The sequence below is a fragment of the Hylobates moloch genome, unplaced genomic scaffold (assembly GCF_009828535.3).
Source record: "Hylobates moloch isolate HMO894 unplaced genomic scaffold, HMol_V3 SCAFFOLD_1, whole genome shotgun sequence".
NCBI lineage: Eukaryota > Metazoa > Chordata > Mammalia > Primates > Hylobatidae > Hylobates > Hylobates moloch.
In genome coordinates, this window is record NW_026652276.1 from 103116908 (window position 1) to 103141348 (window position 24441).

General features: G+C 51.0%; 1 protein-coding gene across 1 annotated transcript in view; it reads right to left on the bottom strand.

Moving 5' to 3' along the window:
• Nucleotides 1-24441, bottom strand: part of LOC116811559 (general transcription factor II-I repeat domain-containing protein 1) — a 93196-nt gene that overhangs the window by 37854 nt on the left and 30901 nt on the right. Inside the window, exon 2 of the mRNA XM_032756663.2 lies at nucleotides 1775-1903. Within this exon, the coding sequence (XP_032612554.1) occupies nucleotides 1775-1897 (123 nt within the window). The 5' untranslated portion in view covers nucleotides 1898-1903. The remainder of the gene's footprint in view (nucleotides 1-1774; nucleotides 1904-24441) is intronic.

Sequence of the window (24441 nt, forward strand, 5' to 3'; positions counted from 1 at the left end):
GTCTTGCTGGGCCAGGCGCAGTGGCTCACGCCTGTAATCCTAGCACTTTGAGAGGCTGAGGTGGGCGGATCACGAGGTCAAGAGATTGTGACCATCCTGGCCAACATGGTAAAACCCGGTCCCTACTACAAGTACAAAAATTATCTGGCCACGTGTGGTGGCGGAGGCCTGTAGTCTCAGCTACTGGGGAGGCTGAGGCAGGAGAATTGCTTGAACCTGGGAGGTGGAGGTTGCAGTGAGTTGAGATCATGCCACTGCACTCCAGCCTGGCAACAGAGCAAAACTCCGTCTCAAAAACAAAAACAAAAACAAAACAAAAAAAAACTGGTCATGCTGTGTGACTTCGGGCAAGGTACTACCCTCTGTGTGCTTCATCATCCTAAAATGCAGGGGCACAGCAGCTAACTGATGTTAGACAAATTTTTAATTTTATTTTTATTAAAAAAATTTTTTTTAATTGAGAGAGTCTTGCTCTGTTGCCCAGGCTGGAGTGCAGTGGCACGATCTCGGCTCCCTGCAACCTCCGCCTCCCAGGTTCAAGCAATTCTCCTGCCTCATCCTCCTGAGTAGGCAGGATTACAGGAATGTGCCACCATGCCAGTCTAATTTTTTTATTTTTATTTATTTTTTTTGAGACGGAGTCCCCCTCTATTGCCCAGGTGGGAGTGCAGTGGTGCAATCTCTGCTCACTGCAACCTCCAATTCCAGGGTTCAAGTGATTCTCCTGCCTCAGCCTCTCGAGTAGCTGGGATTACAGGCATGCGCCACCACGCCCAGCTAATTTTTGTATTTTTAGTAGAGATGGGATTTTGCCATGTTGGCCAGGCTGGTCTCGAACTCCTGACCCCAAGTGATCCACCTGCCTCGGCCCCTAAAAGTGCTGGGATTACAGGCGTGAGCCACCGTGCTGGGCTAGATTTTTTTTTTTAACACTTCCATCACAGAACCTCCCCCAGGAAAAGGCTGGAGGAAAATGATATTACGATGTCCTCATTTGGGATAAATTGCTATAGGTCTAGGTATGTAGGCAATAGCACCAGGGGAGTGACGTATTATACAAAGTCCGGTTTCTCTCTTCTCGCCCGAGATGCAGTTAGAACTCTTGCTTTAACGTTGGGGATTCCATCTTTCTAGTGAATGGCTCCCCACACATTATCCCCCAGGTCACCTGCTAGGAGACAGGCACGTTATTCATCCCAGGGACAAAGTGGGAATGGCAAGAGGGGTGAAGGGACAAGAGGACGAGGGCTGGGAGCCAGTGTTTATTCCAGGGCTAGATTTTTTTTTGTTTGTTTAGCTGGAGTCTTGCCCTGTCACCCAGGCTGGAGTGCAATGGCACGACCTCGGCTCACTGCAACTTCCATCTCCCAGGTTTAAGCAATTCTCCTGCCTCAGCCTCCCAAGTAGCTGGGATTACAGGTGCATGCCACCACGCCCAGCTAATTTTTTGTATCTTTAGTAGAGACAGGGTTTCACCATGTTGGCCAGGCTGGTCTTGAACCACTGACCTCGTGATCCACCCACCTCGGCCTCCCAAAGTGCTAGGATTACAGGCATGAGCCACTGCGCCCGGCCCCAGGGCTAGATTTTTATGTACTGCATCTCACTGAAGTCTCACACCCTTGACACAGGCATCGTGGCCCTAGCTGCAGTCAGATAAACTGAGGCTCAGGTCAGTGAAAGCTCCTTTGAGTGGCTGGGGTAGGACTTGAGCTACAAGGCAGGTGGGGACGCTCACCCTGTCCCCTCCTCTTGGGTGGGTGGGGACACTCACCATGGAGTCTAAGGCAGACACGAGGCTGGTGATGATCTCGTCTTTGCGGGTGAAGGCGGAGTTCCAGCGGTCGGGTCCGCAGCCGTTGGTGGTGACGTCACAGCGCTTGCCCAGCAAGGCCATGGTCGCCTGTGGGGAGGGAGGAGGCAGTAGTGGTGGGCACAAGGCAGGGGGCTTGGCTCATGTGGCGGCCGCCCACCCCAATCCACCTGACCCCCGGACTCCCAGGGCCACCTTTGTATCCAGGGCCGACCTTCCCTGGGCCCAAGGGCTTTATGTGTGATGGGATTAGGGCCTGCACAGGCCTGGGCACAGGTGGCAGGATAACTCATACCCTGTGGCACACCCTCCTAAGTCTGCACACCCAAGCTGAGCCCAGCACCAGGACCAGTCTGTTGGGCAGGCCCCAAATGCCACCTCTCCCACCGTGTGCAGTTCTGGCCACAGCCCTCCCTCGTTCACACACCCTCTATGGCTTCCTACTGCCCACATTAGTGCTCAACTCCTCAGCCTGGTATTCTAGTTACCTGGTCTCCTGTCCTTCACTCCAGTTCCCCCTCACACTCCATGCTCCAGGCCCTCTAAGCTGTGCCACTCCCAGATGTACCGATGTTCATGCTTCCCTAGTCTGTGCGGGTTCAGTTCCTCCTGCCTCAAGCACCCTTCCTGGGCCTGCCATCATCTGCTGGTGGTCCTTGAAGCTTTTTTTAATTTTAAATTTAATTTTATTTCGAGACAGAGTCTCGCTCTGTTGCCCAGGCTGGAGTGCAGTGGCGCAATCTTGGCTCACTGCAACCTCCCCTTCCTGGGTTTGAGTGATTCTTCTGCCTCAGCCTCCCTGGTAGCTGGGATTACAGGTGCCACCACAAGTCTGGCTGATTTTTGTATTTTTAGTAGAGACGGGGTTTCACCATTGTTGGCCAGGCTGGTCTTGAACTCCTGGCCTCAGTTGATCTGCCCACCTCAGCCTCCCAAAGTGTTGGAAGTACAGGCATGAGCCACCTCACCCAGCCTCATCGAAGCTTTTAATTGTCCAACCTGCTAGCCCTCCTCCTGTACCCCCAACCTGAAGCCCAGCTGGGTGAGGATCCGGTGATGTCCTCCCCTCCCTTCCACATGCCTCTGAGCTCTGCTGTCACATTTCTGCATCAAGTCACATGCTCCCAAGGCCAATGCCACCCCTGCCGAGGCCTTCCAGCCTCAGTTTCCCTACTAGCCAGGAGACTTGACCTCAGGGGTATAGAAAGATACAGCAGGGCTGAGGCTGCTTTTTCTCAGGTCGGGGGCTCCCCAGGGCAGGACTGTGTCCTGTTGCAATGGGGTTCCTTGGGGACAGAGCTGCATCCTCCCCCTGAAGTCCAGGGCCCCCAATTGTGGGTCCCCATGGCATGGCACAGGCTTCCTGGGTACGACAGTGCCCAGCTGGGCACCCATGAGATACAAAGATCAGCCTCCCTCGGCTCCTGGTTCTACCCTGCCCCTCTCCTTCTCGACCCAGGGGGCACCCACAGGCTGCCCCAGTGCCAGGGCCTGCTCTCAAGGCAGCTGTCCCTGCACCAATCCAAGCAAAGAAGGCAGAGACCAGAGGCAGGGGACTCTCGGTTCCCCTCTCTGGGCTCAGTCCCGGTGCTCTCTGTGTGGCCCCTGCTGGGTGTTGATGGCAGAGAGCTGGGCTGCAGGTCCCAAGGGAGCCTGAAAACCTCCTGTCTCCTACCTGCAGACAAGGAGTTTCTGCACCCAATGGGGTAGGGAAGGCCCAGGCAGGAGGACTGTGGGGCTGGCGCCACAAAGGGCACCAGGCCTGGAGTGTCTTCTGCTGCCACGGGTGCCCCTGCCATCTGTAAGCTCTTTGAGGGCAGAAACCAGGTCTGCCTGCACTGTTGCACCCCAGGACCCCAATCAGTGCCCAGTGTGCATGAGGCCCAAGGCGTGCGGTCCCAGCCACAGACAGGCCTTCCAGCAGGTCATGATATATGATCATTGGCCAGTGACACAGAATAGGAGATGTGAGAGTGCATCACACTTCACAAGGCCAGAGGTGTCCAACCTCAGGGACAGAAACATCCCGAGAAATGAGAGACGCATCAGAGCTCGGCTCTGGCCTCAGTTCTGGCTCTCCTCTGCTTTTTGGCTGTGGATAAATATTGATTTAAACAACTGGCCGGTGGGCGTTTGGCCAAAATGTATGTTGAGTTTGCTGCTAAATGTTTATAAAAGACATTTCTTCTTCTGGGTTGCAATTTTATAGAAGTTTGAAATCTGCTGTATTAAGGGATGCGGAGGGGGTGACAGGCCATGGATGGGACACATGGATGACACCCGCTGATGAACCAAGAAGTGGCCAGTGGCCACAGCTGGGGATGTTCCACGGCAGGAAGCCTGCTGGAGGGTCTTGCACGCGACTGGACTTCATAAAAGATCCAGCTGAGAGGTCTGCCTGCCTGGGGGCTGGAAGGTGTCCCCCTCCCCCCAGCCACCCCCTGCCAGCCGGTCCCTTGAACCATTCCCAGAAAGGCCTTAGGGCTGCCAGCCTCCCAGCTGCTGAGGCCCAAATTGAATCAGGGCAAAGCAGGAGGCACCAGACAGCCATCCAGCCCTGGCCCCCCAGCTGCCCCAGACGGCGGCCGGCTCCTTCCGGTAAAGGTTCTAATCCATTTAGGAAGGAACCAGGGACTCCAGGAGGGAGGGACAGAGAGAGGGAAGAGGGGCTGGGCTGTGGGCCATCCCCGGCTCCTTGTCCCAGTCATCTGGGCTTGTAGGACCCTCTGTCCCGAGCCACAGCCCAGGTGGGTGCACTTGGGGAGCACAGAGAGAGACAGCCACTCCCTGCAAAGGACCTCAGATGGAGGGAGAGGCAGGTTCCACGTGCCTGGAGCAAGAATGCAGCGGGGGAAGCGGGGGAAGATGAGACCCAGGCCCAGGTCTGCTAGGACCACCTCGGCTGAGTCCTGAAACCCCGAGATTTTTCATTTGTAAAGTGGGAATGGTTCTAAACAGAAAATGAAGGCAGAGGCCGGGTGCGGTGGTTCACACTTATAGTCCCCGCACTTTGGGAGGCTGAGGCGGGAGGACTGCTTTAGACAAGGAGCTTGAGGCTGTAGTGAGCTATGATGGTGACACTGCACTCCAGCCTGGGTGACAGAGCAAGACCTTGTCTTTTAAATAAAAAATAAAAATTCTGATAGCAGGGCTGGGTGCAGTGGGTCATGTCTGTAATCCCAGCGCTTTGAGAGGGTGAAGCGGGCAGATCACTTGAGGTCAGGAGTTTGAGACCGGCCTGGACAACACGATGAAACCCCAACACTACTAAAAATACAAAAATTAGCCGGGCATGGTAGCGGGCGCCTGTAATCCCAGCTACTTGGGAGGCTGAGGCAGGAGAATCGCTGGAGCCCCGGAGGCAGAGGTTGCAGTGAGCTGAGATGGCGCCACTGCATTCCAGCCTGGGCAACAGAGCAAGACTCCCTCAAAAAAAAAAAAAGTAAAAATTCTGATGGCAGCATCGGCCCGCATGAGCTACTGTCCTTCCTCCAGCATCACTCTATTTTAGAGATGAGAAAGGCACTAGCCCCAGGCCTCGGCCAGTGCACAGCGGGGAAGAAGGCTGTCTTGTCTCCAACCTTGCTGGTGTCCTTGCTGTCACCATGCGGTAGGAAGACCACGCTTCTCACATTCACAGGGATGCAGGGAACAGACCAGCTGCTCACACGCAGAGCTGACACACAGCCAAGTGGGCCCAACTCGGCATTCCTGGGTTTAGCACAGAAAGTTCCGTCTCCTGGAAAACCCCTCAGTCCCAGGCCACCTAGGATGGTTGGTCACACCACAACACAGGGAGCAACGGGAACAGGAGCCCAGACGCCTCTCTCAGCAGCCCAAAACGCAGACACTCGCAAGAAAGAGAAATGTCCCAAATGTCCATCCTTTGGGTTCAAAAAGTCAACTTCCCTTAATAAGGTGAGAGACGCGTCTGTTCACTGCAGCAGTATTCACAATAGCAAAGACATGGAATCAACCCAGGTGTCCATCAGCAGTAGAATGGATAAAGAAAATGTACATGCACACCATGGAATATTATGCAGCCATAAAAAAGAACAAAATCATGTCCTTTGCGGCAACATGGAAGTAGCTGGACATCATTATCCTATGCAAATTAACATAGAAACAGAAAACCAAATATCGAATGTTCTCACTTATAAGGGGAGCTAAACGTTGGGTACTCACGGACATAAAGATGGGAATGACAGACGATGAGGCCTCCAAAAGCAGGGAGAGAGGGGAAAAGGAGGGGCTGAAAAACTTATTGAGTGCTATGCTCACTACCTGGGTGACGAGATCACTTGTATCCCAAATCTCAGCATCATGCAATATACCTTTGTAACAAACATGCACATGTACCCCCAGAATCTAAAATAAAAGTTAAAATTATTATTATTTTTGAGACAGAGTCTCACTGTCACCCAGATTGGAGTGCAGTGGTGTCATCTCGACTCACTGCGGCCTCCGCCTCCCATGTCCAAGAGATTCTCCTGCCTCAGCCTCCCCAGTAGCTGGGATTACAGGTGCCCACCACCACGCCTGGCTAATGTTTGTATTTTTAGTAGAGACAGGGTTTCTCCATGTTGGCCAGGCTGGTCTCGAACTCCTGACCTCAAGTGATCCACCCACCTCGGCCTCCCAAAGTGCTGGGATTATAGCCCGGCCTAAAAGTTGAAATTATTAAAGTAATAATAATAATGTGAGAGACTTGAAGCCCCCAAAAGGCAGAGCTGGGATGGGTGGAGGAAGTCTGCTGGGAAGATCCCAGGTTACAGTCCGAGAACTGTGGAAGAGCTGCTGTCACATCTGTCCCATCACCCAGCTCCCGATTTTGCTCCACCCACCTGTGAAGCAAGGACGGCTGGTAGCCCAGCTGCTGCCAACACCTGCTGTGCAGTGCCCAAGCTCCTGGACCCCACCTCATCAGAGGTGACTGCTCCCTGGGCAGCAGGGCCCTGGACACTGTATTTTTTTTTTTTTTTTTTTTTTTGAGATGGAGTCTCACTCTATTGCCCAGACCAGAGTGCAGTGGCATGATCTCAGGTCATTGCAACCTCCACCTCCCAGGTTCAAGCGATTCTCCTGACTCAGCCTCCCAAGTAGCTGGGATTACAGGCGTGCGCCACCACACCCGGCTAATTTTTGTATTATTAGTAGAGACAGGGTTTCACCATGTTGGTCAGGCTGGTCTCGAATGCCTGACCTCAGGTGATCCACCCTCCTCGGCCTCCCAGAATGCTGGGATTACAGGCATGAGCCACTGCACCCGGCCCTGGACACTGTATTTTTAAGCTCACAGGGGACTCTTACACCCAGCCAGGTGCAGGGCCTGGGTCATCCTCAGGGATGTTCCCTATTCCAGACTCCAAGAAGCTCAGCTTCCCTGCCTGCCTGCCGCCTGCCCCATGTCTTGCCAGGGACTCCTTGCCCAGACAGCAGCAGATTTGCCGGCCGCCGAGAGCTGGAGGCCTGCCCGGACCCTGAGCCAAAAATTAGCCAAGCGCTTGTGGCCACGTCTGAATCAGTGCTGCCCTGACTCAAGGCAGGGCTGCGTCCAGGCTGGGGGACTCCCATAGGAGTCTGGCCCAGAGAGCCCACTTTCTAGCCAGCCCTGGGGCCAGGGTGACAGTGAACTAACAGAAATCCAGCTGTGATTTCCAATCCCAAACACCCTGCACCCGGTGCTCAGGGCCAGCTAGGAGGCTAGCAGAGAGTGAGCTAACAGGCACGAGCCTATTCTGCAGCCCAAAGCCTGGATGTCTGGAAACAGGTGTTACAGGTTGTTCCCACTGGGCTGGTTCTGACCGATTTACCCCAGTGAAGTGCAGCCTAGTGGGAGGTGGGAAAAGGGCATGTAGACAAAAGAGCAAGGCTAAGACAAAGCTCCTGGCTCGGCCTATTTAAATAAACTCCCCTTCCTGGCTGGGCATGGTGGCTCACGCCTATTAATTCCAGCACTCTGGGAGGCCAAGGTCGGAGGATGGCTTGAGGCCAGAAGTTCGAGACCAGCCTGGGAAACATGGCAAAATCCTGTCTCTACAAAAAATACAGAAATTATCCGGGTGTATGCCTGTGGTGCCAGCTACTCGGGAAGCTGAGACGGGAGGATCGCTTGAGCCAGGAGTTTGAGGCTATAGTGAGCTATGATTGTGCCACTGTACTACAGCCTGGGAGACAGAGCAAGACCCTGTCTCAACAACAAAGGCCAGGCGCGGTAGCTCACACCTGTAATCCCAGCATTTTGGGAGGCTGAGGTGGGTGGATCACTTGAGGTCAAGAGTTCAAGACCAGCTTGGCCAATATGGTGAAACCCCACCTCTACTAAAAATTTAAAAATTAGCCAGGCACTGTGGTAGGTGCCTGTAGTCCTAGCTACTCAGGTGGCTGAGACAGGAGAATCGCTTGAACCCAGGAGGTGGAGGTTGCAGTGAGCAGAGATCACGCCACTGCACTCCAGCCCCGGTGACAGAGTGAGACTCCTTGGAAAAAAGAAAAAACCAAAACAAACAAACAAAAAAAACCAAACTCCCCTCCCCCACCCACCACCTTAGATGCCCTTCACAGAAGGGACAGCCAAAGAGGCCCAGAGCCAAAAAAGTTAAGTGCCAAGGTGGCATGGAACTTGGCATCTGGCCCAGGGGCTCGGCCATGACTCTCACTGGCATGGGCTCAGTAGAGCTCAAGGACTGCCCCCTCCGGAGGGAACAGACGGAAGGAGTCACGGGGCTGTTTCCTAAATGCCGGGACCAGTTTAATTCTCACAAGCTCTCATTTTACGGAGGAATTCCCACCTGAAGACCCCACCACAAGCATGTGGCAAAGCCGAAACCTGAGCTCGGGTCATACCAACTAAATCCGGGTTCCCATCACCCCACGATGCAGGCTTCAAGCCCCTTCCCCCCTGGAATTATGACACAGTGGTGGGCTCGGCTCTGCACTGCCCAACCCTGCCCGGCAGTGAACAGGGGAGACCACCCAGCTGCGACTCAGGGAAGAGGCAAAGAGGAGACCCCTCAGCAGGGTCCATTTCTCCTGCGTGGGCTTGTCCTGCACCCAGGGCCAATGTGGCCCTACAGGGCATCTAGAACCCTCCCCTCCTCTTCTCCCCAAGTGTCCCCAGAGCTTCAGAAAAGTCTGTGCTTAAAGGAGGATTCAATGAAATAATTTTCTAAAAAGAGAATAAATACATACATACATAAAGAAGCAGGAGTGTACCAGACTGGGCAACATAGCAAGACCCCACTTCTACAAAAATAAAAAAAATTAGCCAGGTGTGGTGGTCCACACCTGTGGTCCCAGCTACTCAGGAGGTTGAAGCAGGAGGATCACTTGAACCCAGGAGTTCAAGGCTACAGAGAACTGTGATCGTGCTGTTGCACTCCAGCCTGGGCGACAGAGCAAGACTGTGCCTCCAAAAATAAAAAAATTTAAAAAGGAAGCATCAATGTGTGTCTGTGTGTCAGAGCATGCAAATGCGACGGGTGTGTGTGTATGAGACAGAAAAGACCACACACGTGATGCAAAGAATGAGGACAGTAAAGAAAGGGACACACACACACATACACGAACATCCTCAGCCAGGGTGACACTGAGAGGCCTGGCTCGCTGGCTGGGGAGGGTCACTTGTCTGCACTCGCTTGGGGTTGAACCAAAAAAACAAATGTCACAGCTCTCCAACTGGCACACCCATCACCCCACCGAATTTTCTTTCCTTTTTTTTTTTTTTTTTTTTTTTTAACAAAATAGATAGGGTCTCACTATGTTTCCCAGGCTGGTCTCAAACTCCTGAGCCCAAGCGATCCATCCACCTTGGCCTCCCAAAGTGCTAGGCTTACAGGCGTGAGCCACCACGTTAGGCCCACCAAATTTTCAGAAAAGCACCATGAGGTGGTTCTTCTAATCCATGTTACATCTGGGGAGGCTAAGGCTCGGGAGGGGAAGCGTGCTGCTCAAGGTCATTTGTGGCAGTGGTTCAAGGTCATTTGTGACACTTGATGGGTCGCCTGTGAGCCAGTTCGGCCCAAGCCCAAGCCCAAGCCCTTCCCCCATGCACCAGCATGTCCAGGCCTCTCAACAGCAGGGGCACACCTGGGGGCTCCCTCAGCTGGGGGTTTCTCAGGCTTTTTTCACTCTTCACAAGTGGCACGTTCATTCATTCACTCATTCCTCTGTGTGTGCATTCATTCACTCATTCCTTGGTGTGTACATTCATTCCTTTGTGTGTATTCATTGACTCATTCCTTTGTGTGTGCATTCATTCACTAATTCCTTGGTGTGTACATTAATTCATTCCTTTGTGTGTGCATTCATTCACTAATTCCTTGGTGTGTACATTCACTCATTCACTAATTCCTTGGTGTGTACATTCACTCATTCTTTTGTGTGCATTCATACATTCACTCATTCCTTGGTGTGTACATTCACTCATTCACTAATTCCTTGGTGTGTACATTCACTCATTCTTTTGTGTGCATTCATTCATTCACTCATTCCTTGGTGTGAACACTCACTCATTCATTCCTTGGTGTATGCATTCATTCATCCCTTGGTGTGTGCATTAATTCCTTCGTGTGCATGCATTCATTCATGTGTGCATTCATTCATTCCTTGGTGTGTGTGCATGCATTCCTTTGTGTACATTCATTAATTCCTTTGTGTGCATTCATTCATTCATTCCTTGGTGTGTGCATTCATTCCTTTGTGTATATGCATTCATTCATTCCTTGATGTGTGCATTCATTCATTGCTCCCTTCCTTCCTTCCTTCTCTCTCTCCCTCCCCCCCTCCCTTCTCTCTCTTCCTTCCTTCCTTCCCTGCACACTTTTGAACCCTCAGGGCGATACTCATTCCCTGTACTTATTGGCTCCCGCCTAGGTCATACTGGGTAAGAACAGTGAAGACATCTCCGCCGGGCCATTGGCTGGGACCTAGTCCAAGGCAGTGAGCTGTAAGTGGGGAGGGGCCACCCTGCAAGAGCTCAGCAGGAGCTGGAAGCCTGGTAGGTCGTGGCAAGGCTGGGGGTGGGAGGAACACAGCCTGGGTGCCTTCCCTGGCCTCCCCTCACCACCCCCACTCATTCACTCAACACCTACCAAGAGGCTGCTCTGTGCCAGGCTCCACCTGCCCTTCTCCAGCTCACAGGGCCAGTGTGTCCAGAGAGAATTACAGGACCAGGCTAGGTGCGACTGCTCATGCCTGTAATCCCAGCACTTTGGGAGGCAGAGGTGGGAGGATCACTTGAGGTCAGGAGTTTGAGACCAGTCTGGCCAACATGGTGAAAACCCATCTCTACTAAAAATACAAAAAATTAGCTGGGGGTGGTGGTACATGCCTATAGTCCCAGCTACTAGGGAGGCTGAGGCAGAAGAATTGCTAGAACTTGGGAGTTGGAGTTTGCAGTGAACTGAGATCTTGCCACTGCACTCCAGCCTGGGTGAAAGAGTGAGATTCCATCTTATTTAAAAAAAAAAAAAAAAGAATTACAGGACCATGAAAGAAGGACAAGCAGAGAAGCTCGCCCAGGCACAGAGCTTGACACTGGGGAAAGGGGTTACCTATGTTTTATTTAAATGTTTTATTTACTTAGTTTTGGGGGAGGAGGGGCCTGACAAACAAGGCTTCCCTGAGTTGATGACTGTTGAGGTGGGTTTTGAAGAGTGAATAGGAGTTCTCTGGGTACAGGAGTGGAAGGATAATATACTGTTGTTTCCACGGAGAGAAGCAAAGGGAAGAAGCTTGGCTTAGAGCTATATAACCTTTGCTCTATGAGTAAAGAGAAGTTTTGGACAGAATCAACGGAATAAAAAGGCAAACCACAGAATGGGCGAAAATATTTGTAAATAGTATATCGGTAAGGGATTAATATCCGGGATATGCAGACACCTCTTAAAACTCAACAACTAAGACTGGGCGCAGTGGTTCACGCCTGTAATCCCAGCACTTTGGGAGGCCAAGGTGAGAGGATCACTTTAGGCCAGGAGCTCGAGACCAGCCTGGGCAACAGAGCGAGATATCGTCTCCATTAACAATAATAATCCAATTAAAAAATAGGCAAATGACTTGAGTAGACCTTTCCCCTAAGAAGATATACGAATGGCCAGAAAACAGATGAAAAGATGTCCAACATCACTAAAGATTAGCAAAATGCAAATCTAAACACCTCACACCCACCAGGATACCTACTATAAAAAACACAAGAAGGCGGGGCGCGGTGGCTCACGCCTGTAATCCCAGCACTTTCGGAGGCCAAGGCAGACGGATCATCTAAGGTCAGGAGTTCGAGACCAGCCTGACCAACATGGTGAAACCCCGTCTCTACTAAAATTACAAAAATTAGCTGGGCGTGGTGGCACATGCCTGTAATCCCAGCTACTTGGGAGGCTGGGGCAGGAGAATTGCTTGAACCCAGGAGGCGGAGGATGCAGTGAGCTGAGATCATGCCATTGCACTCCAGGCTGGGCAATAAGAGTGAAACTGTCTAAAACAAACAAAAAACAAACAAACAAAAAACAAACAAAACCACACACAGGAAAAAAACAAGGGCTGGTGAGAACATGGGGAAATTGGAACCCTGTGCACTGCTGGTAGGGATGCAAAATGGTACAGGCACTGTGGAAAACAGCATGGCGGTTCCTCAAAAAATTAAAAATAGGACTACCAGCCAGGTCCAGTGGCTCAGGCCTGTAATCCCAGCACTTTGGGAGGCTGAGGCAGGAGGATTGCTTGAGCTCAGGAGTTCGAGACCAGCCTGGGAAACATGGCAAGATCCCATCTCTACAGAAAATACAAAAATTAGCTGGGTGTGGTGGTGCACACCTGTAGTCCCAGCTACTTGGGAAGCTGAGGTGGGAGGATGGCTTGAGCCTGCGGAGGTTGGGGCTGCAGTGAGCTGTGACTGTGCAACTGCACTCCACGTTTCCGCTCTTGCAAATAATGCTGCTATTAACATGAGTATGCAAATCACTTGGCAAACCTGTTTTCAATGATTTGGGGTATATACTCAGAGGCGGAACTGTTGAATTGTATAGTACTTCCGTTTTTATATTTTATTTAGAAAGGGTCTCACTCTGTTGCCCAGGCTGGATTGCAGTGGTGTGATCATAGCTCACTGCAGCCTCAAATTTCTGGGTTCAAGCCATCTTCCCACCTCAGCCTTCCAAGCAGCTGGGACCACAGGTGTGTACCGCCATGCCTGGCTAATTTTAAATTTTTTTGTAGAGATGGGGTCTTGCTATGTTGCCCAGGCTGGCCTTGAACGCCTGGCCTCAAACAATCCTCCCACCTCAGCCTCCCAATGTGCTGGGTTTATAGGCATAAGCCACCATGCCCGGCCTTAATATAATTTTTCAAAATGGGGGGAGGGGGGAAGAGAAGGAAGTGTTTGGTTGTTCTCATTGTCCACTGTCGAGTGTCATTCCTAAGACTAGAGAGGATACTCAGTGACCTTTGCTGGAATGGAGTGGAGAGAGGGAGGGGCCACCTAACAAGCACATCTCTGCCCAGAGGTAAGTGTGAGCACTAGCAACTCAACACACACATGCATGCACACTCACACCCACTCGTACACCCACATGCACACACACATGCACACCCACACACGCACGCACACACCCACAATGCACACACACATGCACACCCACATGTGCACACCCCCCACACCCACACACACATGTATACCCACACACGCACACCCACATGAACACACATGCACACCCACACTCAAATGCATACACACATATGCACACATTGACACCCACATGCACACACCCACATACATGCACACGCACACACACACATACACACGCCCACATGCACGCACACACAGGCACACCCACATGCACACACCCACCCCCACACACATACATGCACACCCACATACACGCATACCCACTCACATGCATACACACATATGCAGACACCCACACACGTGCATGCACACCCACACGCAGACACCCCCACACACATATGCACGCATAGCCACTCATGCATACACACATACTTGTGCACACAATGCACTCACACACACATGCACACATACACATGCATACACACATACGCACACACATGCATGCAAACTCGCATGCATGTCCACACACATACACACACATGCGTGCACATATGCACACTCACTCACACACACACGCTAGTCCAAGTCCTCCTGGGGCCAGTCCCAGCACAGTCTGAATGCAGTGAAAACCTTCACAGAGAAGGTGGCTGGCCCCAGCCGCAGTCATGCTGGGACACAGAGATGTGCAGGGCATGACCTCACCCTCGAAAGGCTCACTGTCCCATCAGGAGTCACACCACAGAGTAAGCTGAACCCGTCTTCCCTCCAGAGCCCCACACTCCAGCCTGCAGGCCTCTGGGTGGGCCTTGCACTCTGGCTCAAGCCTTTGCACCTGCTGTGCCCTTTTTAAGAAATCCCCTTCCCCGCTGCTGGCTCCCTCTTAGCTGTTGTGGGCTCGTCAGCACCTCCCGTTGTGCCCCTTGGTTGGGCTCCCTCAGCCCCTCCTTCCCTCCTCCTCCAGGATGTGGAGGCGTCAGAGCCCCCATGCACCGGCTCCTGGAGAACAGGGCTGATTGCTTTCATCTGTGTGTGCCTGGGCTGCTACACATAACAAGGCCTGGAAAGGCCTCCGAAGAGAGGGGCCGTTGATGCAAGTTTGGAAGAATCATGAGACATGAAGAAGGTGAATGGCGAGGGATGGGGCAGTCCAGACAGAGGGGACAGCTCGGGCAAAGGCACTAAGGCACGAGTGAGCCCGATGGGGTGTGGCGTCTGTGGTGGGGCTGGCAGGCAGTGGAGCAGAACGCTAAGTGCTCTTGGCACAGACTGCAGTCAGATTCTGGGGCTGTCCAGGGGGAAATGCTCTGAGACTCTCCTAGCCTCAGCCCAGAGCCTGGGCCTGGGCTCTGGAGGGCCCTGTCCCACCCTTCCCAAAGGGGACACACCCACCTGGAGCCTGCACCCACTCTCCCACCCCAGACACCTGGGTACTCAGACCCCTGGAATCCAGCTGGCAGATACACCCCCATTCTGGCGCCCCAGGGCCCTCTTCTCTGGTCCATCCTCCTGCAGTGGTTTTAAATCTGACAATACATTCTTTGGCCAGGTGTGGTGGCTCATGCCTGTAATCCTGCACTTTGAGAGGCTGAGGCAGAAGGATTGCTTGAGGCCAGGAGTTCAAGACCAGATTGGGTAACATAGTGAGACCCCCATCTCTACAAAAAATTTTTAAAATTAGCTAGGCATGGTAGTGCATACCTGTAGTCCCAGCTACTGGGGAGGCTGAGGCAAGAGGACCACTTGAGCCCAGGAAGTGGAGGCTACAGTGAGCTGTGATCACACCACTGTGCTCCAGCCTGAGTGACAGAGCGAGACCCTGTCTCTAAAAAATAAATAAATAAGTTTTTTTTTGTTTTTTTTTTTAAATAGAAATAGGAGTTTCCCTATATTGCCCAGGCTGGTCTCAAACTCCTGGGCTCAAAGGATCTTCCCACTTCGGCCTCCCAAAGTGAAAAAAATAAATAAATAAATAAGTTCTTTAATACTTCTCCCAACAAGTGGTGTCATCTAATTCTCTCCTCTTGAATGTGATTTGAATAAGGACCCACTTTGAACCAACAGAATGTGTGGACAGCGCCAACACGTGACTTCTGCAGCCAGGTCCCCAAAGGCACTAGACTTCCCCCAGCCGCTCACTCACTCTCAGACCCTTGCCCCTGGACTCTGAGCTGACACGTGGGAAGCCCGGCAATCCTGAGGCCACCGTGCTGGAGGGGCCAAGGGGCATCAGAGAAGCCCAAGGGGCCCCGGCTGTTCCCCGGCTCAGGCCCCGGGCCAGCAAGGGAAGCATCTTCAAAATGACCTCAAGCCCTGCTAACTTTTTATTTAGAGACGGGATCTCGCTCTGTTGCCCAGGCTGGAGTGCTGTGGTGCGATCGTAGCTCACTGCAGCCTCCAACTCCTGCTGGCAACCTTTTGACTGCAATTGTAGGAGAGATTGAGTGAGACCCATCTGGCTAAGCTCAGACAACTCTCACACTGTGAAGAGTAAAAGAAGAAATGACTATTGTTTGACACTGCTAATGTTGGGCTATTGGTTTATGCAGTCCAAGATAAATAACGGACACACCTGAGGGCACGCCAGGCCGATGCTGCCGTACCCCCCCAAGGGGGGCAGCTGTTTGGGAGAGTGGACACGGCTTGAGCTCAGGAGTTCGAGACCAGCCTGGGTAATATGGCAAGACCCCATCTCAACAAAAAATAAAAAAATCAGCTGGGTGTGGTGGCACATGCCTGTAGTCCCAGCTGCTCAGGAGGCTGAGATGGGAGGATCCCCTGAGCCCAGGAGGTCAAGGCTGCAGTGAGCCAAGATCATGCCACTGCACTCCAGCCTAGATATATGGCTTAGGGAGTCCACATAAATGAGAATAAGGTCCCCTCAGAGGGGACAGAGCCGAGGTGGGTCAGCTGGGATCTTCCATTTGTCTCCTTTACCTGGCCGGCATCTATCACAGGAGAACCAGTCTACTAGAATGGCTGCTGGAGTTTGCCCTTAGAGACCTGAGATAGGCTCAGAAAAATGACCCCCAAAAGACAGCCACGTCCTAATCCCCGGAGCCTGTGTTACCTTATATGGCAAAATCACTTTGCAGGTGTGATTAAGGAGCTTGAGGTAGGGGATTATTCTGGCTTAGCCGGGTAGGCTCTAAATGCCATCACATGCATCCTAATAAGAAGAGGTCATGGCCGGGCGTGGTGGCTCATACCTGTAAGCCCAGCACTTTGGGAGGCCGAGGTGGGAGGATTGCTTGAGCCCAGGAGATTGAGACCAGCCTGAGAAACATAGTGAGACCCCATCTCTACAAAAAAATAAAAAAAAATTAGCTGGGGGTGGTGGAGTATGCCTGTAGTCTCAGTTACTCAGGAGGCTGAGATGGGAGGATCACCTGAGCCCAGGAGGTCAAGGATGCTATGAGCTGAGATCATGTCACTGCCCTCCAGCCTGAGCAAGAGAGTGAGACCCCTATCTCAAAAAAAAAAAAGAAGAAGAAGAGGTCATGCCAGGCACAGTGGCTCATTCCTGTAATCCCAGTGCTTTGGGAGGCCAAGGCAGGAGGATCACTTTAAGTCAGGAGGATCACTTGAGGCTAAGAGTTTGAGACTAGCCTGGGCAACACAGCAAGACCCCAGCTCTACAAAAATTTTTTAAAAATAGGGTAGAGGAAGACTGAACATCCATATAGAAGAGAAGTCCAAGTGAAGACGAAGTAGAGAGAGATTGGAAGATGCTGGCCTTGAAGACTGGAGTGATGCGGCCACAAGCCCAGGACTGCTGGCAGCCCCCAGGAGCTAGAAGAGGCCAGGAACAGATTCCCCCCAAGAGCCTCTGGAGGGAGCATGGCACTGTTGGCACCTTGATTTTGGCCCAGTGATAATGATTTTGGACCTTTGGCCTCCAGAACTGTGAGAATAGAAATTTCTCTTGTTCTCAGAAAAACATGGGCAAAGGACAGGAACAGACACTTTTCAAAAGATGTACATGCAGCCAACAATCTTATGAAAAAAGACTGAACATCACTGATCATGAGTGAAATGCAAATCACAACCACAATGAGATACCATCTCACACTAGTCAGAATGGCTATTATTAAAGTCAAAAAATGACAGATGGTGGGCCAGGCACGGTGGCTCAAGCCTGTAATCCCAGCACTTTGGGAGGCCAAGGCGGGCGGATCACGAGGTCAGGAGATCAAGACCATCCTGGCTAACATGGTGAAACTCAGTCTCCACTAAAAATACAAAAAATTAGCCAGGCGTGGTGGCAGGCACCTGTAGTCCCAGCTACTTGGGAGGCTGAGGCAGGAGAATGGCATGAACCCGGGAGGCAGAGCTTGCAGTGAGCCGAGATCGCACCACTGCACTCCAGCCTGGGTGACAGAGTGAGACTGTCTCAAAAAAAACAAAAAAAAAACAAAAACAAACAAACAAACAAACAAAATTAGCTGGGCATGGTGGTGCATGCCTGTAATCCCAGCTACTCGGGAAGCTGAGGCAGGAGAAGTGCTTGAACCCAGGCAGCAGAGGTTGCAGTGAGCTGAGACTGCACCACTGCATTCCAGCCTGGACGACAGAGTAAGACTCCGTCTCAAAACAAAAACAAAAACAAACGAAAAAATAACAGATGCTGGTGAGGTTGTGGAGAAAAAGGAACACTTATACACTGTTGGAATTGTAAATTAGTTCAGCCATTGTGGAAGACAGTGTGGTGATTCCTCAAAAACCTAAAGACAGAAATAACATTGGACCCGGCAATCCCTTACTGGGTATATACCCAAAGGAATAGAAACCATTCTACAATAAAGACACACGCACACGTATGTTTACTGCAGCACTATTCACAACAGCAAAAACGTGGAATCAACCTAAATGCCCATCAATGATAGACTGGATAAAGAAAATGTGGTACACATACACCATGGAATACTATGCAGCCACAAAAAAGAACGAGATCATGTTCTTTGCAGGGACATGGATGGAGCTGGAGGCCATTATCCTTAGCAAACTAACACAAGAACAGAAAACCAAATACTGCATGTTCTCACTTATAAGTGGGAGCTGAACAATGAGAACATATGGACACACAGAGGGGGGCAACACACACTGGGGCCTTTCAGAAGGTGGAGGGTGGGAGGAGGGAGATCACAAGAAATAACTATTGGGTACTGGGCTTAATACCTGGGTGAAAAAAGAATCTGTACAACAAACCCCCATGACACAAGTTTACCTATGTCACAAACCTGCACTTGTACCCAAGAACCTTAAAGTAAAAAAAAAAAAAAAAAAGAATTTTTTTTTTTCTCCCTCACTCTGTCATCCAGGCTGGAGTGCAGTGGTGGGATCTCAGCTCACTGCAACCTCTACCGCCAGGGTTCAGGCGATTCTCGTGCCTCAGCCTCCTGAGTAGCTGGGATTACAGGTGCCCGCCACCACGCCCGTCTAATTTTTGTATTTTTAGTAGAGATGGGGTTCCACTATGTTGGCCAGAATGGTCTTGAATTCCTGACCTCATGATCTGCCCACCTTAGCCTTCCAAAGTGCTGGGATTACAGGCATGAGCCACTGCGCCCAGCCTGAAATTTCTGTTGTTTTAAGGCACCAAGTCTGTGGCCCGTGTTACAGCAGCTTCAGGAAATTAACACCGGCTCCTTCACTGGCTGTACCCCACCTCACAAAGACAGTCCACATCCTCAGCCCCTTGGACACTCAGTCCTCAGCTCAGACCTCTGCAAAGCTCAGGCCTGGGTTTGCTGGAGAGCTCTCCAATCTCTTCCCTCTTGGAAGCACCACTAGAAAGAGCCGGATTTTTCTGGACACCAGGGAAGTGCCTCTGTGATTCGAGTCTCACTGCCCTATGGACCAGCTGGGGCGTTGGAGCTGATGGAGAAAAAAAAAATACACCCAACCACGTAAAAGGCAAAGGCAGGCACACACCCCACCCAAACACGGCCCCCGCACCATCCGCTGCCATATGCTTGTTTCTTGAAAAAGAAGCTTGAGAGAACAAACAAAAAAGAAATTTCTCCCCTTCTGGAAGGGGGGGTATCCTTTCTCCCCAGCAGCCTCAGCCTCCCACTGAATACTCCCTCTCTAGTCCCAGAGGCTCCCCAGTGGGGTAGAGTGGCCTGGGGGTCCTGGATTCCTGCTCTCCCCACCCCCACTGTCACTGTAGCTGAGAAGAACATTGCCAGTCACAGCCCTGGCCTTCCATTTGTATCTGCTCAGGCCAGGCTCTGGGCTGGGCAGCAGGAGGGGGTCTTATACCCAGCCGCAGTGCAGTAGAAGGCAGTCTGGGGTCATGGTTAAGACACCTGGGGTCTCACTGGGCACAGTGGCTCATGCCTGTAATCCCAGTGTTTTGGGAGGCTGAGGCAGGAGGATCAAGCCCAGGAGTTCAAGATCAGCCTGGGCAACACAGTGAGACCCCACCTCTACAAAAAAACAAAAAAGTTAGCCAGGTGTGGTGGTGCGTGCCTGTTGTCCCAGCTACTCGGGATGCTGAGGCAGGAGGATAGCTTGAGCCCGGGAGGTCAAGGCTGCAATGAGCTATGATTGCAGCACTGCAGTCCAACCTAGGGGACAGAGCTAGACCCTGTCAAAAAAAAAAAAAATACTAATAATCTGAGTTCCAGTCCTGTATCTGACCCCAAAAGCTGTCCTCCAAGTCCTCTGCCCCACTCCCTGCTAACAGAATCCCCCCGTCGTGTCCTGGTATCTAAAGATGGGACAATCTTTGCTGGATTGTCCCAACAACCAGTGCTTGGGGCAGCTAGGCCCTCCCAGTCCCTGGGAGGAAATTTGGTGATTCTCCAAGGCTCAGAGCAAGGCACTCCTTTTCCCCTAGCTGGGACAGGTGTAAGGAGAGGCCAGAACCCAATTCTGGCCACTGAGACATTACGGACTTCTAGGAGAGCTGTCCTTGCCCTTAGAAAGGAACTGAAACCAGGCCGGGAGTGGTGGCTCACACCTGTAATCCCAGCACTTTGGGAGGCCAAGGTGGGCAGATCACCTGAGGTCAGGAGTTTGAGACCAGCCTGGCCAACATGGCAAAACCCTGTCTCTACTAAAAATATAAAAATTAGCCAGGTGTGGTGGTACACGCCTGTAATCCCAGCTACTTGAGAGGCTGAGGCAGGAGAATCGCTTGAACCCGGGAGGCGGAGGTTGCAGTGAGCCGAGATCACACCATTGCACTCCAGCCTGGGCGACACAGCGAGACTCCATCTCAAAAAAAAAAAAGGGACTGAAACCAGGGGTGTCCTCCTTCTCCTGCATGTGACACCCCCAACCATGACAGCCAACTAGAGACATGAAAAGAATCAGCCCAGGAGGTGAGGGTATCTGAGGACAGCAGTGTGAACTCGTGGAAGAACTTGGTCCTGTATGACCCCAGATCTGCCATCTCTAAGCTTTGGGTGAAACAGTAAAAGTCTTTTTTTTTTTTTTTGAGATAGAGTCTCGCCCTGTTGCCCAGGCTGGAGTGCAGTGGCACGATCTTGGCTCACTGCAACTTCTGCCTCCTGGGTTCAAATGATTCTCCTGCCTCAGCCTCCTGAGTAGCTGGGATTACAGGAACCCACCACCACACCCAGCTAATTTTTGTATTTTTAGTAGAGATGGGGTTTTGTTATGTTGGCCAGGCTGGTCTTGAACTCCTGACCTCAGGTGATCCGCCACCTCGGCCTCCCAAAGTGCTGGGATTACAGGCATGAGCCACCGTGCCCAGGCAAAAGTCCGTATTTCTTAAGGCACTCTTAGTAGAGGTTTCTTTTCTTCTTTCCTTTTTTTTTTTTCCCCAGGACTACAGTTTCTTTTCTTCTCTCTCTCTTTTTTTTTTTTTTTCTGTCACCCAGGCTGGAGTGCAGTGATGCAATCATAGCCAACTGCAGCCTCGATCTTGATCTCTCCTGGACTCAAGCAATCCTCCAGCCTCAGCCTCCCAAGTAGCTGGGACTACGGGCACCTGCCACCACACCTGGCTCACTTAAAAAATCTTGTTAGAGACAGGGTCTCACTATGTTGCCCAGGCTGGTTCTGAACTCCTGGTTTCAAGCAATCCTCCTGCCTTGGCCTCCCAAAGTGCTGGGATTACAGGTGTGAGCCACCGTGCCCAGCCCGAGGTTTCTTTCATTTGCAGCTAAAAGCATCCTACTTAAGTCAGTCTTTACCAGTTGTAAAGTCACCCATTTGTTTTTGACTCCAGGTCTATTTTACAATTTCCTTTCCAACTGCAGCTAAAGAGCCTACATCCGATTTTGATACCCAGAGCAAGATTCTAAGATTCTGAGTGTGCTACAATTCTTTATTTTGAGACAGGGTCTCGCTCTGTCTCTAGGCTAGAGTGAAGTGATGTGATCATAGCTCACTACAGCCTCCAACTCCTGGGCTCAAGCAATCCTCCCGCCTCAGCCTCCTGAGTAGCTGGGACCAGAGCGTGCGTCGCCACACCCGGCTAAGTTTTTATTTTTACTTTTTAGAGATAGGGTCTCACTATGTTGCCCAGATTGATCTTGAACTCCTGGCCTCAAGTGATCTTCTCACCTTGGGCTCCCAAAGTGCTAGATTATGGGTGTGAGCCACTGTACCTGGCTAACTTTATTTTTTATGCTGAGGGCTCCATCTCTAGTCCCACCACCCTCTTACCATGATGTTTGAGGAGGCACAATATTCTGAAAAAAATGGAAGTGATGGAAACAAAATGGAAAATTTGAAAAGATTAAAATATAAGTAATTCTTTTAAAAAGTCCTCTATATTTCTGAAGCATCTTTGTTAGTTTAAAATATAAAAATGCATTATGTATAAGTTGTTTTGTTCAACACTGCCACAGATTTGCTATATCAAATTCAAAACTACGGTTTATTCAGAAGTCACCAATTTTAGATTTAATCACATTTTAAATGTTTAACATCTTTGTTACCAGTGGAATTACAGTGTTTTGGGCTTTAAATAAGCTAGGCTTTCTTGTATATTTTTAAAAATTCTTTAAGTAATGTGGATAATTTATCTTTCTCTGGCTTTAAAAAAAATTTCCTAGAGATTACAAAAACAGTCTACGGCCCCACCACCCTGAAAGAGCCTGATCTCATCTGATCTCAGAAGCTAAGCAGAGTCGGGTCTGCTTAGTTCTTAGATAGGAGACTGCAAAAAACAGGTGTTATACTTTGGGTGACTTAGTGTTTCTTACAATATCAAGTAGAACTGGAAAGCTTTCGTATTCAGAAAGGGAATAGAGACAAAGAAAAGTTATCTCGGCCAGGTGCAGTGGCTCACGCCTGTAATCCCAACACTTTGGGAGGCCAAGGCGGGCTGATAACCTGAGGTCCGGAGTTCAAGACCAGCCTGGCCACCATGGCGGAACTTCATCTCTACTAAAAATACAAAAATTAGCCCTGCATGGTGTTGGACGCTTGTAATTCTAGCTACTCGGGAGGCTGAGGCAGGGAGAATCGCGTGAACCTGGGAGGCGGAGGTTGCAGTGAGCCGAGATCACGCCACTGCACTTCCACCTCACAGAGACTCCATCTCAAAAAAAAAAAAAGAAAAAAAATTATCTTATAATTCTGTCATCTACATCACTGAGTCCAACTTTTGATAGCTTTTGTCTAATGTGTCTCATTTCTTTGTTTTTAGAGACAGGGTCTTGCTATGTTGTCCAGGCTGGTTTCAAACTCCTGGGCTCAAGGGATCTTCCCCATGCCACCCTCAGTCTCCTGAGTAGCTGGGACTACAGGTGCACACAACCACGCTTGGCTAATTTTTTTCTTTTCTTTTTTTTTTTTTTTTGTAGAGACAGGGTCTCACTATGTTGCTCAGGCTGGTCCTGAACTCCTAGGCTCTACTGATCCTCCTGCCTCCGCTTCCTGAGTAGCTGGGACTACAGGCGTGAGCCACCATGCCCAGCTGAATGTGCCGGGATTGTGAGGCAGACAGACGCTGTGTGGCTGGTACCTCGATCCCCATATAACCAACTTCTCCCTTGCTCTCCTCTTCTGTAGGGGCCACAACACAAAATCCTCCCGTTCCTATACTCTCTTGCAGCCAGAGATGACCACAAGACACAGTCTAACCAGTGAGGCATTCCCAAACAAAAGAGCAGAGTTTCCCTGGAAGCAGGCAATGGGGGGCTCAATCCCTTACTCTCTATGCCCTGCCTGGTGGTTGACATCCGCTTTAGGCCAGGATGACCAAAGCCCTCGGCCAGAGGAGAGAGAGAGAGACAGCGCAGGCCCCTCTGATGTGCCTGAGCAGCTGCCCGCGGCTGGACCACCCACCCATGCCTCCTGTTACACGAGATACCCCTCCCTCCTAAGCCTCTGTTTCTCAGATTGCTTGCAACAAACACATTCCTAACAGAAATAGAATCCACGGGGTGTGGGCGGATCACTTGAGGTCAGGAGTTCGAGACCAGCCTGGCCGACATGGTGAAACCACATGTCTACTAAAAATACAAAAATTAGCTGGGTGTGGTGTTGGGCACCTATAATCCCAGCTACTCAGGAGGCTGAGGCAGGAGAACTGCTTGAACCTGGGAGGCAGAGGTTGCAGTGAGCCAAGATCATGCCACTGCATTCTAGCCTGGGCGACAGGGCAAGACTCCATCTCAAAAAAAGAAAGAAACAGATTCCATGGGATGCATTTTCTTTTCTTTCTTCTTTCTTTTTTTTTTTTTTTTTAAGACAGGGTCTCACTCTGTCACCCAGGCTGGAGTGCAGAGGCACGTTCATAGCTCACTGCAGCCCTACCTTCCTGGACTCAAGCAAGTCTCCTGCCTCAGACTCATGAGTACCTACCTGGGACTACATGAGTGCGCCACCACACCTGGCTAATTTTTAAAAAAATTTTTAGTAGAGACGGAGTCTTGCTATGTTGCCCAGGCTGGTCTCAAACTCCTGCCCTCAAGTGATCCACCCGCCTTGGCCTCTCAAAGTGCCAGGATTATAGGTGTGAGCCACTGCTCCCAGCTGCATTTTTTTTTTTTTTTTTTTTTTTTTTTGAGACAGAATCTCACTCCTTCGCCCAGGCCGGACTGCAGTGGCACTATCTCAGCTCACTACAAGCTCTGCC